The sequence below is a fragment of the Gavia stellata genome, chromosome 9 (assembly GCF_030936135.1).
Source record: "Gavia stellata isolate bGavSte3 chromosome 9, bGavSte3.hap2, whole genome shotgun sequence".
Classification (NCBI taxonomy): domain Eukaryota; kingdom Metazoa; phylum Chordata; class Aves; order Gaviiformes; family Gaviidae; genus Gavia; species Gavia stellata.
Window position 1 is genome coordinate 28,854,453 of NC_082602.1, and position 15,973 is coordinate 28,870,425.

Here is a 15,973-nt window from a genome sequence, read left to right on the forward strand (position 1 = left end):
GCAATCCAAATAACTCAGCAAACACCTCTGTGTTTCCAGACCAGGGATATATCGGATATAAGGTTTCCAGGGACATTGATGTTCAGATGGTTGAAATCATCACAGCAAATGTTGTTTTCCCCCTTTTGTATCTCTCACCCTACTCCCTCTCCAGTTTCCCTGAGAACGACTTTCAGTAGGTTATCCCCTCTCTCAATTTGCTGGTGATAGTAACAGTATCCCGAATGAATTAATTACAGCCTGCAAAAGCTTTCTCTGTGCTTGTCTAGCATCCTCCCCCATCCCTGCAGTCCCACTGCAGTGCCAGGTGGTTGGACAGCCCCAGTGCACAGCTTCCCTCTGGCTCTTTCAGCACAACTCTTCAGCGGGGCCGTTCACCTGGTGCACCCAACTCCCTCGGCACAACAGAATCTGTCATGCTGCACAGCACCCAGGGAGCCCTGCTTTCTCTTAGTGTGCGCCCCGAAAGAGAGGTGTGATTCAGGCAAAAGGGGAGAAATGCAAGACTTTATAAGTTTGTTTCAAAGGAAGGAAATGGATATAGCAATTCTACTGCCAGGACTGGCCTCTCAAATTAGAAGCCAGTGCCCAGTGAGCTGAAGACAGCGCATGAGAAAAGGCAATACCTCTCAAAGGGAAATATCAGCTCCCTGGGAACCCATGCCCAAAGCTCTCATTGTCTTTGATGAGACACTTTAACAGCCGGGCTTTGGAAGGTTTTTTCTCCTTCGCCATTATCTCAGTACCACTCTCAGCCTTTACTGACTCACAGCAGCACCAGCAGCACAAAGGTATCTTTAGCAAAGGCGGGATTCCCCACCTTATGTGTCACCCCACCTCCCTGAAAAAAAAAAACCCTTTGCAGTGAGGATGTTTTCAGATATTTTATTCTAAGTATCATTCATTTTAGACTGAGTTTATTTATTTGGACCAGAAAAAAAGAACTATTTGGAGGCTAGGTTTTTGTCAAGTATCAGTTATGATACAGCTGGGACTATTTTTCACCATTTAGCAATTATAGTGCTTGTATGGATATTTTTTAAACCCGGAATCATATTTTATTGTTGTTATAAAAGCCCTCTCTCTCCTGGGACTTCTTTTGACAGACTCATGTATGCAGTCCCTTCAGAGATGACACTTTATTTTCTTTGGCAAGCACTGCCATCTGATGACAATTTTCATTATTAGGCTGAAATTAGATAATGTTCTTTGCTACACTTCTTTTTCAACCACAAATAGAAAAGGAACCTATTACAATTTCAATGTACGTTTTCATCTGAGGGACAAGTAGTGATCTGACATTTCTGTTTTCACTGAGACAAAACCGTTATGAAATACAAATCTTGTACTGATCTCTCAGATTTGACCCTTGTTCATCAGGGAATAATTCTCTTCTTGCTTTCTCTTCTCTTGTATATTTATTTTTCTGTGTAATACCTGAGTACTTAACAATCATTAACAGTGTGGTTTTGCTTTGTTTTCATTTTTTAAATCCTAATATTCTGTGAAGTAGAAACCTACCACCCACCTCTTTCAGATGAGAAAACAGAAATGCAACGTAAAAGGAAAGGCTCTCCCAAGGTTACAAATACCTTCTGAGGCTGAGCAGGGATTCAAATAAACCCTCTGAACTGCAAGAAAATCCCCCAGCTATAGAAAGAGCCTTCTCACAACATAACATTACTATCTTCTGGAGTAGGGAAAGCTGACATCCAAAAACTGAACTTCTTTCCTTATCTACACCAAACGATATCTGTATGCTACTCACCCTCTCTGTTATTTGTTTCCCAACCTGTGTGAGAAGCATAAGAGCTGCTCATGTATTTCATAGTGATGAAGCATAAGCTTCATCTTAAAATGCTCTGGGACATCTGGGTAACAGCAGGATACAGTTGCCTTGTAATCTTCTCTTTCCCTTCTAATTTCCTGATCTTTCCAGCACTAATTTTAGACTTGAGTAATTTTTTTTGCATTTTGGGCTATATTCATTGATAACATTTTCAATTTGAGACAAAACATTCTTTAATATAAAGATATTTTCAAAACCAAAAAATATTGTTTGTAAACTAAGGATAACTTTCCTATAATCCAATGAAAATGCAGACGAAAAATAAAATGTTTTAGAAATGTTTGTCGTTAAAAAACAAAGCATTTGATGAAGAGGAAGAAGCTGTATGTCTACATTCTTAGTGAAAGTAAAATATTTAGCAGAAAGTAGTCAAACTTGATTGGTTTGTTTACTTTAGTTTGACAGTTTGCACGATAAAAAATAACTAAATTCCAGAATATGTAGGGAGAAAAAATGGCGTTTTTCCAAAATGTTCCAGGAAGAATAACTGGAATTTTATTTGACTCAACTGATCTAGACTGCAACATCACTTCTAGAAGGGAAAGTGTGTGCTAGGGATGTAGAAAAAGAACTCTACATTTTTATTTTACTTCAGCTCTGGAAAATCTCTCAAGATCTTAGCTTCATAAAACCCTCTATTTTTTGATGGTTCTGGATACATTCTGCCACGCATCTTTCTTTGCCCTTCTGCCCTGTATTGCGTAGAATGAACACTTGTATTGTTTCATAATCTACCTGTGTGCTAGTTCACAGCTGTAAAAGAGCTCTGGCTCCTTCCATCATTTGACTAGATCTATTTTATTCTTCCCTGGTTCACCCATGTATTGTACCTCCTACACATCTTCCCTTTTTGGAGTAGAAATCATCTGCTGTAGCATGTGTTTACACAGCATAAAGATTGCTGGGGCTTTCAGTAGCTATTACAAATACAAGGAAGTTATAAGTGCAGGTAAGTGTAAGGCCAAGTTTTCCCCATAATAGATACTTCAGTAAAAGGTTCCACTATTCAGAATGGTGCAAATTAGATGATTTTCCCGTATTATTTCTAATACTTCTGGTTTTGATCCACAAAGCAGCACAGCAATCCAGAAGTTTTGCATTTTCCTCTGGAACAAGGTAGCTACTGTTGGAAACGTTGGATAAGACAAAACAATGGTTCTGCCATAAGATTTCCGTATTACACTGGCTTCAAAAACAGCTTGCAATAATTCACAGGACTCGGAAGATACTTAGATACCATTGTTTCCATTCTTCTCATTGTTCATCAATGTCTTATAAGTCTCTGAACTGAAATACTATCACATTTGAACACTAGCATTAATATCAAGGATGATGTTGTATGTTATATATATATAAAACACATATATATCTTATACATAATGTATATAACTGGACTATCAAAAAAGGATTCAGAAGGTAATCAACTCCTTCAATAGTTCTTCCAATGGACACATCTTAGTGAGCAATATCTCTAATAAACAAATACTGTAAAGAACACAATCTTGCATATCTCCACTGAAAACTATAGAGAAACTTTAATGTGTAATATACAGACTCATGCTTAAAACACCTCTCCTAAAGGCATTGTGTGGGAGTCACAAGTGCTATAAAACATCAGACTTTCACTCATTTTTATGGAGCTAAACCAAATGACACTAACTGAGGATTCATGTCTCTCTGTAATTTACCGGCAGTCTTACTTGGCTTTGTATTTTTTTTTATTAGTCTATATGCATTTTAAAAACTCCAAAACAAGTAGCTAAGATACGAACTTTGAGGGCCTAATGTACTCCAGACATCAGAGAAATTTGATTCATTCTGATATAATCACCGATGGTATGAGATTATGACCTACGGGACCCTGCTTGTTTATCTGGGTTTGACTGAATTACAAAGTTGAGATCTTCTGACATAAACTCACATCTTTAGGACAAATGAAATGAGCGGTTAACAGTTTCATAAAGTATCGCACCTGGACATGCACTTTAATAAAATGGTACTGTACACCACTTGTTTCCCTTACAAACGCTGGATTTTCCCTGAGATTTTCCCAGCCAAAAATCTGGCTCTTGTAAGGAGGTTGAATTGTTTATTTGGCTGTTGAACCTGATGGGTAAGAAATCATGGCATCAAACAGATGTTGCCAGTAAATGCAAACTTGTTTTAAAGAGAGCAGTCCCCATTCCTCTCCAGTTCCAACAAGCTCTGTGGTCCCCAGAGCCAGTGGATAACTCTGCTACCTGCGTGCTCATCAAACTCGCCATACCAAAAACTTACACTCACAGTAATCTATATATCATCCAAGACAGACAAACATTTCCTCATTTAACATCTGACTTTGAAAGGAAGGTTACACATACCAACTACTGAGAATCTGAATGACAACCAATTCTGATACAATCCCTTTTGAAGGGTCATTATGCTAGCCAAGACTTACCACCACCCCTTCTGAAGAGATTAATTTTCCCAGCCAAAGCTTTCTGTCACATGTGGAGTCCCACGTAGCTTCAGCTTCATTTTAATGCCTATATAAATTGCTGCAGATAGGACTCACCCATGATGTTTCACCCTTCAGCGTTTAAACTAATTGGATATTCTGATTAAGTATTTGGTTCTGATGCTTCTTCACATACCGATCTTGAATCATGTGGTAGTTCCATGTGCTTCCTATGCTGATAAGGATATTCAATTTTATGCACTGATTTCATCTCATGCAAAAAACATTATGCACATGGAAATTCAGAATCTGTCTAAAGAAAAGGTGCTCTAAATTGCATGCTGGAAGTCACACGAGGGAAATACTTTGAGCAAGCTAGTAGTTCCCATTATTTTTCTTTTACTTAAGAAATTTCCCCTGAACAAGTTATAATAGAATACAGCACGGAGTCTAAGTTTATTTGTTGATCGGATTTACAAACTTTGGTACTCTTATATTCACAAAACAAAAAGCTCTCTTTCTCTCACCTCTAATTTCCATGAATGCTCCACTAATTTTTCCTGGACACTGACCTGACCAAAGTAATTCAACCTACACTACAGTATTGATTTATAAAAACATATACAACTTGAAACCGAGCTCAGAACATTTTCGAAAGCACTGGGGTTGATTTAAATTGACCTCTAATTCCCTGAGAAGGTTCCTACTGGTCAATCCTCCTGATAGTTTCTTCACATATGCTGTCGTCTTGCCTCCTACACTTCCTGGTGTTTCTACAAGATGATTAAAACTAACCCTGTTCATGGTGTTTCACCCTCACACCTTCAAATAGAATTTATTCACACACAAAAGTCCCCAAAACACCAGTGCACCTAAAAAACAGATTTTATACTGATGAACTATATAAAGAGTTTTAGAGATCACTTTTTCCTCATCTTCAGTATCCTTTTTTCTAATTTATATTAATTTCACTAAAGAATACAATATTCCAAAAGCACAGTTTAGCTTTAACTATAAATATAACAGAGTCAAACTGGATAAAGACAACTCTTTCTGAAGATGCAACAATGTAGTTTGAAATAAATGCTGGCAAGTCCTTCTTCTTATCCCCATTCATTTATACTGAATAATTTTATTGCTGATAATTTGTACTTTACTACCACTGCAGGTGCATTTGAAGAAATTCTAGTCTTCTACAAAGTTTCAGTCATTATTCTCATTGTTCATAGGGGCATTATTCAAATGTTATTCAACTGTGAAAGACCATATTTAGAACTAATCTAAAACCTTCAGGGAAGCAAAGAGCAATATGATAGACATCACTTGGATTGCTTCAATTTGGTGACATACTACTTCAATTTAAGTCTCTCTTGCATTTCTTTTGCTTTCTATGCAGTCTGAAGAAAAGGATGGGGTTAGTGCATCAGGTAAGGACTTAAGAGTGAACATGTTTATATAGGTATATACTGTAGTCTTTTATGATCTTTCAGACCCTTATGCCTTGGATCTACCTGCTGGATGAAAAATTATCACAGTGGGAAAGAAGTTTCCACAGTGGCGCTACAGACATCTCAAACACTGAGAAAGAATGAACAGGGACTTGGATGCACACATGTTCCCAACCTGCATCCAGTGCAGCTTACTTGAGTATCAAACAAAGTACATTAAATTTAAAGAAATTACTGCATAGGGCATTTCTTCTTCAGAGCAGTCAAAGGCTGGGAGGTATGCTGCTATTCCATGAATTACATTATTCTTCATTTAGAAGAGCCATGGACTAGGCTTTTCTCTTCCAGCACTGAATTTAATAGAACAGTATGTTTTGTATAAACAAAGAATCTGAAATTGTGCATGGTACATCCTTCCTAGAATAGAGCATAAGACTCATGATCCAGGATACAAAAATGGGCTACAGGGCTGATACTCATTTACTTCCCTGGTCTCTGATCTAATTGTAGGTTCCAGTATTAAGATACTTAAATACCCTTGAAGAAATAAAGTTCATAGGACACTGAACAGACTTTGAACATTTTAAGTTGCAGCAATGCATTAATCATGCCATGCAGAAGCCATCAATAAGGATACCCAATAATCGGTGGTTATTGAATGTGGATGGAAACACATCAGAATGATAAAGTTTTCATATACCTGCTTCACAACCCATTCAAATACCAGTGAGGTCTCTGTGGCTGCTTTTGCTGATGAACCACACACTGCTGTCACGTAGACTTGTTCAGTATGGTTGTAACACATCAGTTTCTTTTGTGCATGTTCATCAGATCAAAGCGTCCTGGAGATGATCCTCAGCTTTCTTCCTACCTATCCCTCAATAACTCCACACACCTTCTCAGATATGAGACACCTCAGCTGGTGTTCTTGTTTTGTGGCAGTTTGAAAGCAACCGTGTTGTTTGTGCAACGCATGTGTGCAATGCATGTATGCATTCAACGCGTACGCTAAAAAACTGGCAGAAAACACATTTTTACCAGCAGATATTTAAAGGAATCTGCCTGGCATATATATTTTAAAGCCAGAAGGAACCACTAGTATCATCAGTCTGTTCTCCTCCTAACAGGTGCTACAGAATCTTTACCACTAACTCAAGCAGCAGAGAGAATTATTCAGGCCAACAACTGATGGCTGAACTAGATTGTATCATTGGAAAGACATCCAATCTCAGTTGCAAGGAATGATGAATTTACCACTCCACTTAGTATGTTGTCCTCAAGGTTAATTCCCTTCTCTGTTAGAAAATACCATCTTGTAACAAGTAACAGGGTATCCTGCACTTGCTTTGTGTTGTGTTGTAAATATACTAGGTAGGGTCATAACTGTTTAGATAACTGCATTAAATAAATGCATTTTTGTTTAAAAAGTGTGTCATGTTAGAATGAGAACAGAACAGAAAAGGCTTATTACAGCAGAGTTTAGGGCAAAGTGTCAGAATTTTCATGCACACATGCATAGCTTTAAATTTTAAAATAAATTATTATTGTTTATTGTTTGTACTATATTAAAACCTATAGCTCCAAGAGAATTTAGTGTTGGCAGGCACTTTCTATAATAAGAAACTGGAGACACATTGGAGAGTACCATCAAAACAAATGACAGAGAAGGGAGAGTTGAGTCATCTACAGAAAAGTGAAGGGAGTTGTTCAACACCACGGAGGCCAGTGGCAGGCCTAGTGATATGGAGTACATTTCTTTATTCCTAACCGAGTGAACTGTCCAAGTCTGACAGAAAGGAAAAACGTAATTTTTTCATGGAAGCAGGAAAACGGGAGTTATGTAGCACACAGAAAATATTGCAGAGAAATAACAGATCTACCCATAGCTATAAGTGTGCATCCAAGGATCCCAAAGCAGCAAAAGAACAAATTCTCTAGGGGTACATAGGGATGATGTTTATACAGATGGATAAGCAAGGACATATTGATTTGCCTAAAGATGAGTGAGTCAGTGGTAAAGAGCACAGTGATTATTGCTCGAGAGTCTTTCCTTCTGTTTCACTGATCACACTCCTGGCCCAGAAATGCATCTTCCTCTCTGGACTGCCAGGCTGCCACTGGGATCTGCTAGTTGATTTTTTCTTTTTCTTTTTTATTATTTATTATTTATTATTTATTAGGGGAGGAAAGAATGTTAAAGATTCCTCCCACTTTTAATTCCATTCTGTATTTCAAAATTTTAACCCAGCACATTATGCTTACTGAGGTATGTAAAAGACTGATGGGTACACTAGGAAAGCATATTTTATGACATAGTTTGTACACTGGCTTATGGCCAATTAAAAAAAAAAAGATACATCTGACACCATTCTTCCTGCTGAGACAATGCTGAGGAACTGACTGTATGAGAAGAAAGGAGGAAAACTCCTAATAAAATAACAGTCAGATGAATAGTTTTGATGCCCCTTCCTTGTTCAATTTCAGTATGCTGGTTGCCACCGAATGCTAATCAGTTTGCCTAGAAATAACAAGGCATATTTGCAGAGAGTTGTGTGCAAGATGTGTTATCAGGATGTCCGACAGGTGTCTGTGCTTAAGGTCTTCACACAAATGGCATGCACAGCCCTAGATACAAACGTGGATGTTTCTGTGCGTGACTGATCACTTGCTTCAAAACATAGCCACATGGAAAGTTTTAAAAATAAGGGTTAGCATTCACAAGGCCTTGTGTGGAAGGCCCTCTCCATCCCTGGCACAGGTGCTGGTAACCCAGAAAGGATATCTAAGATTGTGCAGAAAGTGAGACGTTGCAAAGCCTGGGACAAACACCTTTTAACATGCAAATTCCTTGCTACTTTTCATCTGCAACAATATGCATCAAAGAGAATCAAGTCTGCTGGAAAACTGGCTTGGTTGATTAGTGGTGCCCTAAATATTAACACAAATAGTGTAGATTGCTGCAGGAGCAATACTGTAGGGAAAGGGGGAGTTATTCACATAGGCTAATGTTAGCTTTATGCAAACTACCTCCCTGGTTTTGTCTGTAGTCTGTCAAAAGAGATAGGCTTTTCCAGAGAATGATTCAAAGTGGCTAATGCTTATCACTCTAGAGAAGCTTTTTTCCTCTCCATTAATTTTAGATGGGATTAGCCTCCCTCAGCTAACATTAGCCCAAGTCAATAGTCCTCTAAACGTTGTCAGCAGTGTGGAAAAAAACCCACCCCAAAATGATGTCGCTTGATGTTAATGGCAATTATTTTTTAAAAACTATGATGTAATTTGTGATAAAATAAATCTGGATTTTATTCCCCCTTCTCTGGTCTATATAGGCAGTGACTGCTACCACTGAAATTGAGAGGGTGTAAATAGAAACAGAATAATTTAGGTTGAAAGGAACCTCTGGAGGTCCCTGGTCTGATCCTTTTCCAAGCAGGGTCATCCTAAAAGTTAGATCCTAATGCAGTGAAATGAAAGGTTTTAGAATTATGAAGTGCATCCAAAATAGCCCATCATATCTTGAAGAGTGAATACTGGCTACAGTTATGGCAGACACTCTACAGTCAGATACAAGCATTAGACCAAACACACAGATAGATGTGGCTGAAGGTACTTTTAAGAGTTGCCTGTTCTCTCACGCAGACATCCTGTGGCCATATGCATCCTTACCTCTATTCTAAGCAGTTCCTCTGTCATCCCTGATACATGAACATCTTTCTCTTCCACTTGAATGCATGAGGAGTGGACCTTCTTTATTGTAGGAAACTGAAGAAGATGACATGGTTTGATGACAGAAGATATGTTGTCCCACAAGCAACAGAATCCTGGTTTGCTAAACTTCAGTACTTTAGCTATACAGCCAAGTATCAGTCCCTAACTCATTGATCTCCAGCGTGACACACACCGTAAATAAAGGTAGACAGATGCAATCAAATATTTGGGAAAGTCCAAAATGAAAAAAATAAGGAAAAAAAAGGAAATGTAAACCTCTTCATTTACTAGTGCTATGTTGACAGAGCTCCTTTAGTCTGGGGTGCCTTGCTTTTCAAGAGTTCATTTGAAATGAGAGAGGAGAAGCAACAACAATAACTCAATTTTAAACCTGCTGTTTCAGCCTCTGTTGCTGCCTTTCAGTGCTTGAGTGCCTTTGCGCATTTATTCCTCAGCTGGGCAATTACACCCCTGCATTTTGCCCGTCTGACTTGTGTTTCCCAATTTCACCTGTATTTCGTCTCTCCAAATAGCTCTGTTATTCATGGTTGATTACTAACCATTCCTCTGTGTGTCTGACCCATCTGAATAGCAGAAGATGTCTCCACATGAAGTAGAGGCTCTTACATCCCACCCTCTGATTACACAGCAAACCACTTTTGAAGATTACATAGTAATACATAAGCAATATTCCCATAAAATACAGCCCCTCATCCTACAAGCAAGCTGATTAAACCCACAAGAGCTCACACATACAAGACCTCCAACAAGCTTTTGCCTCACAAGCAATGCTTTACTGTGTCGGATGTTTCCTCCTGATTGTAACTCCTCGTACACAGAAAATGGAGAAGCATGCAGTAGTCCTGCAATTACGTGGTAAGAATCAGCCATGTAACAACTGTACTTTCAGCCAGAACAATGAATGCAATCATGAAGCAATTAGTGCAGGCGGCAGATGGTTTGCTGCTCTTTTTTTCTCAAGACTGGCAGGAAAAAGTCATGACTGAATAAGGGACTGGTCTGTCAGCAGTGGTAATTCAAGTCTGCTGCCCAAGGCAGAAACGCACGGGAGAGATATGTGAACAAAAGCAAACAAGTCACTGAAGCTTAATGAGTTTTTGCTCATCAGCTGAACCCCAGTAATTAACCACATTCACCCACACACAACGCCCAAGAAACTGGGACATACAATGACTTCAGTTAACACAGATTTCCCTACCATTGAGTAAATCCCTATTCAACCAAACAAAAAAAGATCTGTAGTACTTATTACAGTGATAGACTCAGTGGCCTGTGAAGAGACTGGGATGATGCTATGTGACCCATTTCCTGTTCATTACAACTGAGCAACAAGAGGCATGCATTAAGTGTTGGCTTTGCCCTCATCAGTCCTGAATTAGATAGACAATTTCCGAGAATGAAAACAGTCCAAATCCAATGTGATTCCTGTCTCTCCAGCTCTTGCTCTATTCACCACCTGATTCTCCGGGTCCCACCTGCTGCAATGACAAGATGCAAATGGATGGCAACAATGACATGGCTTGGTAGAAGGATGTAAATATGTTTTCTAGTTGATTCTCACCTCCCTCCTGACTGTCAACAGCAAAATTAAATGACTGCAACCATCCTAACTGGTCAAAATCCAACATACTCCTTACGGCCCGCATCAACAAAACCTTCACAGCCTCTTCAGTCAGCTGCATCAAAGTCAGTGATACCAAATTGTAAATTCCTTACCATGCAGATACATTTCCCTTGTTCCTTGGATGACTTTTAGTATGCACACAGTGCCTGGAATCCAAGGAGTAAGGGGTTCTCTTTCCTTAAATACGGCCTTAGCACAAGATCGCAAAATAGCAAACAGCAGTGTCATTTGTTCCAAACTACCCCACAGCTCCCATTGCAATTATCTAAATACCTGCAGGACTTCTTAATTACTCTGAGAAAATTCTGCCTTTGGATATACAAGCATGAAACCAATGGGAGTCATTTACACTTAGCCACAGGCTAAACTTGACCCTTAGTTTGAGTTACATTTAATTTAGTCCAAGCTGATTAATACTTTTTGCCTGTTGGTTACCCTCTGCAGTTCTTGGCCAAAGCTTGTTGAAGTCAGAATGTGTATCCATTAGGCTTTAAAGTAGAAACCAGGCCTGTGACTCATACCCATACAGAGTACTTTCAAAATTCTATTTTAGAGTTAATTGGTACAGATCTACAGACCTTGTGCTACATGTTTTTCTTTTTGCAACTACACTATTGAATTACCAACAGTTATCCAATTTGCTAATCAATGCCATAACACAAAGAAATTTTACCGTACAGCCTGCAGCTTCTCACCCAAAACACCCCATACACACAACTCCAACAGGAACGCCATAAATTCAGGTTAACACACAAAAGGGCCCTTTGTTCCTATATCCATATTGGTTTTTAGGATTCTGTAGAAGAAGAGTGGGAGTTTCCGATGAAATAGTGACAATATACTTGCTGGTAGCCATCTATCATAAATTAGATGAGTATTAGCTGTATGGACTCTAATTCAGAATTATTTCCTGAGCAGGCTGAATACCACAACAGCTGAAATTAGTTTTCTACTATATCCTACTTTTATTTGACAAATTTACCACTGAATGTTTCATTGATCCTCATGTAATAAATTTCCTGTTACTAACACACAGTAACTTCCATTCCAATGGGTCCTAAAAGGCAGCAGAGACCAGATTCTGTGCAGTTTTATATCAGTCCAGAGAATTCAGCAGCCACAAGGGAAAGGAAACATTTTGACGTTGTCTAATTACATACTGAACACCCAGAAATAATTTAACCTGCACCTTCCTCTGAACCGATTATAACCACAGTACACTCTACAAAATGCTGTGGGAGGGGTGAGCGAAAAATACTGCATGCAATTGACTCTACAGGAAGAATTAGGCAGGCAAGATGCATGTCTTGTAGTTGCGAAGGATATTAAGCTACAGTCCTGGAAAGATACTGGTTTTGAGTTTAAAGCACAGGACTGAAATTCTATTCCAAAAATTCCCATAAGATCATTTTGTGACCTTACTTACTTATTTAGCTTTTATGCCTTTTTTATGCCTTTATTTTCTGAGGCTTACAGTAATAGTAACAACAAGCCTAATTTAGGTTAAAGGAAAATTAGTTGTTTAACGTTTGTAAAACAAATTCAAATACACAGAAAAACATGGAAACATGGAAAACACATGGAAAACATCATAGAATTCAATCTTTTATGTTGATATTTACATTAATGTATAACCTGAACAATTCAGCCAATACTTTTATTGATTAGATTCAGATTCTCACAGATTCATCATACGTAAAATAAAAACAAACCACTAAATCACTTTGTCTAAAGGCTTATATACTAGATGCAAAGATATTTCACACTTTCACCCCTGTTGGGAGCTCAGCAAATTGTTTTGGTCTTTTTCCAATTTTATTCAAAACTACCAAAACATCAGGATGTGAAATGTGCCATTCCTCAGAGCGGTTTGCTCCAATGGCTATTTACTTCACAGCGGAGTTTATCTGCCATTGACTCCTAGCCATCAATTCTTGTTAGAAGTATTTTTGCTAGATCAAAATACTCATATCTTTTGTCTTCTGTCTTCCCCCATGGAGATATTTATGCACAGCAATATAGTTTCCTTTCAACCTGCTTTTTGGTAAACTAAACAGATTGACGTCTATAAAGTCCTTCACTGGAAGATGACTTACTTGTAAATATTGATGTGCCTGATTTTCAAAAAGTTCTAACAATGAGGTATTTTACAATCAAGTCCTGTTCCGTTGTCTCTAGTTGGAAAGCAAAAAATCAAGACAAATCTCACAGCATATTTATTTGGCTGATGGATTACCCATACTGAAGGAACTGGACTTCAAAGGAAATTGATTCACCACTACTTTTAGAAAAGCAAAGGCTACTTGAAAATACGCCAACCAGCTAGGAATAAGGAGTGTCTTATACTGTTCTTGGAGCTGGTGGTAGGCTGGAGCAAGAGAATTCTTAAATAAGAGAACAAAAAGCCTCATTAGAGGTTGTTATTCCTATCTTGAAGGATCCTAGCTGTCTTCTCTGCCCATTGCCTGTCACATGATATTGCCAAAAGAACTGATGAATAAATGCAGACTGCCAGGTCAGTCATAAAGGGCTAGGCCCCAAGAACACAGTAGGTGCCCATGTCCTTTACTTTGCCCTTTACATTGAGGTTTACTCAATTCCAAAGACTGAATGCTCTGCAGCAGTTACATAGAGACATGGGGATACCCTAGGTTCTTCCTGAGCAAACAAAACAAAATGCTGCCAACAATTCTTACCTTTTGATCTTGGCTGTATGCTAAGATCCAATCTTCCTGCTTGGGGTGGAAGAGCAGACTGTGGATGTAGAAGTTCAAACGGTATTTTTGATAGGTGGCTCCTTCATCAGAACTGATTAATAAGCTGCTCTCAACTTCCGGATCAGTCAGCAGCATAATCTATATGGAAGGGAAAGATGGAAATACAGTGGTGAAGAGGAGTCAGATGGAAAAACAAGTAAGCAGCTAGGAACTTCAGATAAGCTTATTAAATATGACTATTTCAAAATGTTTCAATGTAATGTCAAAACTAAGCATAGCCAACCTTTCAGTAAGGACAACAGTATATTTCAGCTATGTATATAAACACATAACGTATGATCAAATAGGCAGAATGACTTTACCACTAGTTAAAACAGACCTAAATGAAGCTGTGCTTAGGTTATCTGAAAAATCAAACCTGAAATTTGTAAAACCAGAGTGCAAACTTACTAAGTTACCAGACAGCCACAGTGGGCTTCTAGGGTCTTCATGAATGATCCGCAGGAGTAGCAGACGAAAAGTTAGGTGTTAAGAAAAAAAGAGAGACAGAGGGAAAGGAGAGAGACACAGACAGAATGATCTCTAATGGTGAGGTTTGTTAGACTCTGGCAGAATTTTCAGAGAAGATGACAGTTTCAGATGAAATGTTATAACCTGGCTGTCTGCAACAAGCAATCTTGCTTTGGCAGGAGAACACATTTGATAACGTGCTGGGTTCTTTCCATCTCCAGTTTCTATGGTGCTGTGAATTATAGATTTGGTAGTGTATCAAAAATAATCTCCGCATAGTAAAGTTACTTTCTAGCTTTGTCCAAGAGTGTTAGTTCAGGAATGACAGAAGATATACGGCTTGCAGTTGTAGTAGCTACTTCTCCCCATTAACTGTGGTATTAATTGGTCTACTCTACTAATGAATCAGAGAGAATAATGAGATACTCCTCTCATGTCTCTGCATGAGAGAATATATAGGTTTGGGCAGTAGAAAGAGATCATTCCAGTATTTCAGCAAGCAACAAAGTAATACCCCTAAGGAATGGGCATGATGCACCATGAATGACAAACTTGAAAAGTTCTGAAGAACATTTGCCTGGGAAGGTATTAAAGCCTTGAATCATTAGCTTTTCTTTTTTTTTTTTCTTTTTTTTTTTTTAAGTACTGGTGTTGCTGTTGCTTTTGCAAATGGCAAACACTGATCTGTTCTTAGACAAGCCTGAAATGAAAGGATCCACACCTGGCTTTTCTCAGAGCAAATTCCTATCTGGGTTTGGGCACTGCAAGAATCACACGCTCCATCTCCTTTTCTTTCTTTCATTTAGGCAGGCAGAGTTAGATATAACTTAACACACTACCTATGAATTATAGGGTGCCATAAATCTCGATAGACAGCAGATGCTAAAGAACTATTTGTATGTGAAGGTGTAAATACACATATAATCTACACAGGAAATGTCCTTCATTGTTGGGTGACAGCCAGAAGTTTTTATCTATCTCTAGAAAAACCCTTGGTAGCATAAAATTTTGCCTGTGACTTGGAAGTTTGGTGTTCTTCAAAATCCCAGAACTTTAATATCCTGAGTGATCGTAGACCAGTTACATTACCACACTGTATATCTAATGTAAAACAGGGAAATAGGGAAATGTTTCCATTGTAGCATAAAGGCACAGTCTCCTTTTGTATCTCTGATATACTTTTGAAATCTTGTGATGAAAACAGGCATTATTAGAATTAATCAGTCTTATTTTCATGTAACACTCACAAATACATCAAGCATATCATTGAAGTGACTTCTAAACTGAAAATTACATGATAGAAGCTACACAGAAAGCATTAATAATCAAAATGTCAATATATAAATCATCTCCTGTCACTAAGTAGCCTATCCAGCATCTGAAGCCAAAACCTAATTATAATGTTTATCAGTTGGTTCTTTTTTCTTCCCAGACTCATTTCTGGGACAATGTTCTTATGGTTAACATTTATCAATTCAGTACTATGATTCAAACATTATGATTTTCCTATTTTTCCGACTTCCTTCTTGAGTGGATTTTGTTTATGTTGGTATTTGAAAATATCACAGCACAGCATTAATTTGGACTACAGCAACTAGAGCAGAAATAAGCACAAATCAATGGGCTTGATCCAAGCTCCCTGAAGTTAATAAGAGTCTT

The 15,973-nt window shown here is 38.3% G+C and overlaps 1 protein-coding gene across 1 annotated transcript in view; it reads right to left on the reverse strand.

Moving 5' to 3' along the window:
* The window catches only part of LOC104258436 (VPS10 domain-containing receptor SorCS1-like), a 304,871-nt gene that overhangs the window by 106,291 nt on the left and 182,607 nt on the right, over positions 1–15,973 (reverse strand). The window contains exon 4 of the mRNA XM_059820842.1: positions 13,784–13,942. Within this exon, the coding sequence (XP_059676825.1) occupies positions 13,784–13,942 (159 nt within the window). The remainder of the gene's footprint in view (positions 1–13,783; positions 13,943–15,973) is intronic.